The 4,219-nt window shown below is 47.4% G+C and overlaps 1 protein-coding gene across 1 annotated transcript in view; it reads right to left on the reverse strand.

Moving 5' to 3' along the window:
* The window catches only part of KIAA1549 (KIAA1549 ortholog), a 125,971-nt gene that overhangs the window by 42,531 nt on the left and 79,221 nt on the right, over positions 1-4,219 (reverse strand). Inside the window, 3 exon segments of the mRNA XM_027770543.1 lie at positions 792-1,015; positions 2,264-2,395; positions 2,398-2,492. Coding sequence (XP_027626344.1) covers positions 792-1,015; positions 2,264-2,395; positions 2,398-2,492 — 451 coding nt within the window.

A 4,219-nucleotide genomic window follows, 5' to 3' on the forward strand; every position in this document is an offset into this window, starting at 1 on the left:
TTTTGAGAGATTTTCACTGTAGGGCGCGTGCGCTCGCCAGACAGACAGAGAGAGACATAGAGACAGAAAGCGAGAAATCACCCCCCAGAAGGGATGGTCACGCCGCAATCCCTTCTCCTCCATTCTCCTCTCGGGATCTTGGGCACACACGCACACGCGCCCGGCATGAGTTTTAAGCCACCGGGTCCGGGACACGAACCGCGGTCGACTACGTGGGAGTCCAGCGACATAGCCATTACGCTAACTGCTGGTTCCCCCGTCTTAGGTTTTGAGCAAAGAAAGATAAAGGAGAGGAGGGTGAAGAGAAAACGAATGTGCATCAGGGGCAGGAGCCAGGGAGACAGAGGAGGGGAGACCCAGGACGAGGCGGCTACGGGAGATGAGGGACCGGCCTGGGTGACCATCCAGGAGGTGAAACACTGGAGGGGCCCAAGCAGGGGGAGAAGCCAATGAGGCTCTGGAAGAACCGGTTGAGAAGGAAAGGATGAACACAGTTTAGATATGGAGCTGAACTCAGAACAATTAAATTGGAAGACATGTTCGGAGGAAGTGGAGGTATGGGGGATGGTGAGAAAGCAGTGTCGTCTACACAAAGCTGACCTTGAGCAGGACCGATGCCCCGCTGGGAGCTCTGAGCAGTCAAAGTGTAGGCTCTTCAACCCATGGTCAAACTTTCAGGTGGAGATGGACGGGCCCTTTGGTCACAGGCCCTCCAACCACAGAGGGCCCGTTCGCTACTGTGGCCTTGTCTGATACCCACCACCAGCTTCCCGCCCAGGCCCTCGGCCCACCTCTTCCTGGGCTCTATGAACACCGAGGGCACGCTGGCTGTGGGGTCCAGAATCTTGTCGATCTGCATCTGCGCCCTGCGGTATACCCGGTGTCGCTCCTTGGTGTCCCCCGAGGACAGGTCGTCCACCACCGGGAACTCGTAGTGCCCACGGCGCTTGGCACGCAGCCGGATCTTATTGCGGTGGTGCTCGATCTCAGACTTGTGCCGCAGTGCTGTCTGGATCTGAGTCGGGGTGACAGGGAGGGACAGCAGATGCTGACGTTCTCCGAGGTTTCTGGGACACACGCCTGGCAAAGCCATTGGGAATCACCTTTCTGCAAGCTCCTATCCCCAACCTTGAGGCACTACCCACAGGCTCTGACCGAGGCACCAAGCAGGGTGACCAAGGGCAGGCAGAGCCCAGGAAGGGCAGAGACCCTGCATCCCAGTGCTTTAATCTAGATGCCACACTGTGTGCTGGAGGGGAGGCACGTCATGGTACCCTGAAGCAAGGGCAAAAGCAGCCTAAGCTTGGAGATCGGCCAGTGGCAACTTCGAAGACAAATCTGTCTGCTAACTAGATAGAAGGGGCCTGAGAAAAGAATATATATTTCTCGTACATAAAAATAGCACTACTTTAGAGATTTTAAAGTTAATTCTGACAAATGCAAAGGAGATATTTGTGTTATATGGTACAATACACATTTACTGATTATCATCCTAATGTCAGAGGAACATGTCCCCTGACCTAAGACTCCCCATAAGTGAGTGGAGGGCACACACATGGAGACAGGTCACTGCTGGCCGTGGGAGGCCTATGCCAGGTCTTAAAGAACTAAGAGAACTGAGGAAGGGCCAGAGCAGGACTTTGAGGGTAGCAATCCCAGGCTCACCACACTCTTCTCTGCTAACTTGCCAAGGCAACTAACAGTGACCTTGAACAGTATCTGATCTTTTTTTTTTTAAAGAATTATTTTATTTAACTTTATTTATTATTATTATCATTATTATTTTCCAGTTTGATCAGAGAGACACAGAGAGAGAGAGAGGAAGTGAGAAAGCAAGCCACCAGGTCCGAGACTTGAACCGTGGTCGGCCATGTGGGAGTCCAGCGCCTTTTACCACCATGCCACTTGCTGGCCCCAACAGTATCTGATCTTAAACTAAAAGAGTTGGGGCCAGCAGGTGGCATGGTAGTTGGGGCACTGGACTCCCACCTGGCGACTGCTATTCAAGTCCTGGACCTGGTGGCTTGCTTTCTCACTTTCTCTCTCTCTCTCTCACTCTGTCCCTCTCTGGTTAAATGAAAATTAATAAATAAAAATATGTTATGAGATGTATCAACATATCTTAAAAAAAAAAAAACAGACACATCACCAGCTCACACCTTTAATAATCTTTGATAGTGTGCTTCTCATTGAATTTTAGGTATGAACCAAATCAGATGTGAGTTTTGATTCTTAACCTGCTTTCTAATTTTAAAAAAATTACCTCTTTGTTAATTTTGTTGGCTTCTGCCACCCGGTCGGCCACGACGGAGTGCTGAACTGGGGGTGCAGGGATGGGCTGCATGGCAATCAGCTGGATCTTACTGGGGACGCGCCGACTGGCCAACTGGGGACGCGCCGACTGGCCTCGGAGGAGCGGGAAATCCTGTCCACGTGCTCAAAGATGGAGGCTGAGGAGTGCTGCTCCTTCCCTGAGCTGGGAAGCGGGGGCCCTGGAACAGAGGAAAAGAAAAACTAATACCACAGTCACCTTAAATAAATAGCAAGTAATCAAAATTATACATTAGTCTTCTAAGAATTCTCGGTTGGGCCCTTGACCAAAAATATATTCCCACTTCAGGAGAAGAGTCCTCAAAATGTCACTATTTGAGCTCGAGTGGCCTGGGTTAAATATTGTCTCCTTTACTCTCTCTGGCAAGCAAGCACACCCTCTGGCAAGTGAAAACAAAATCAGTCTCCATCAACTTTATTAAAAATTAATTAAAACAATATGAAATCATAAAATTACTAGAAGAAACTGGGAAATGCTTTAGGATACTGGTCTAGGTAAAGATTATTATTATTATTTTTTAGAGGTTTTCACTATAGGGCGCGTGCGCTCGCCAGACAGACAGACAGAGAGACAAAGAGACAGAAAGCGAGAAATCACCCCCCGGGGCGATGGTTGTGCCACAATCCCTTCTCCTCCATTCTCCTCTCGTTATCTTGGGCATGCGCGCACACGCGCCCGGCGTGAGTTTTAAGCCACCTGGTCTGGGACACGAACCACGGTCAACTATGTGGGAGTCCAGCGACATAGCCATTACGCTAACTGCTGGTTCCCTAGGTAAAGATTATTTTTAAGATAAGATCTCAAAAATACAGACAACATCAGCAAAAATAAACAAATGGTTAAAGGGTTGGAGGGCCAATAGGCGGCATGGTGGTTAAAGTGCTGGACTCTGACATGGTCAACTGCAGTTAAAGCCCCATGCTCAGTGGCTTGAAAACCACACTGGAAGCATATACATGCATGCCCAAAATCTCAAGAGGAGGATAGAAGAGAAGGGACTATAGGGAGACCGTCCCCGCTAGGGAATGATTTCCGCTCTCCTCTTTTGGCAAGTTCAGGTGTTCTATGGCAAAAAAAAAAAAAAAAAAAAAGTTAATTTCATGTTATGTATATTTCACTACAATATTTTTTTTTCCTTTTTTTTTTTAAGAGAGATTTTTGCTATAGGGTGTGTGTGCTCACCAAAAAGACAGAAAGCAGGAAATCACCCACCTCCCCAAGAGGAGATGACCATACTGTAATCCCTTCTCCTCCAGTCTCCTACCTGGATTTTGAACACTCACACACATGTGCCTGGCATGAATTTTAAGCTGCTGGGTCTGAGACTCAAACCATAGTCAAATAAGTAAGAGTCGATGATGTAACCACTATGCCGTCTGCTATTATTATTATTTATTATAGTATTATTTGCTATAGTACTTTTTTTATTAAAGAGAGATTTTTGCTATAGAGAGCATGCAGTCTCTGGAGAGACAGAGAAAGTAAGAAATCACCCCCAGGGGGATGGCCATGCTGCAATCCCTTCTCCTCCATCTCCTCTTGGGATTCTGGGCGTGCATGCACATGTGCCTAGTGTGAGTCTCAAGCCACCAGGTCTGGAGCTCATACCACAGTCAGCTATGTGGGAGTCCAACGCCTTAACCACTACACCACCTGCTGGCCTCCACAATAATTTTTTTAAAAAGTAATCACACCTGTGCAAAGAAGAAATTTAAATGTATAGAAAAAAAAAGAAACACATAAAATTAACAGATTGGGTCCTGGTATAATGAATGATTTTATTTCCAATTTCTTGTATTTTTTTAATGAGGATTTTCTTTTTTTTTTTTTTGGAGAGGTTTTCACTGTAGGGCACGTGCGCTCACCGGACCGACAGAGAGAGACAGA

This window comes from Tupaia chinensis, unplaced genomic scaffold (genome assembly GCF_000334495.1).
Source record: "Tupaia chinensis unplaced genomic scaffold, TupChi_1.0 Scaffold000140_1, whole genome shotgun sequence".
NCBI lineage: Eukaryota > Metazoa > Chordata > Mammalia > Scandentia > Tupaiidae > Tupaia > Tupaia belangeri.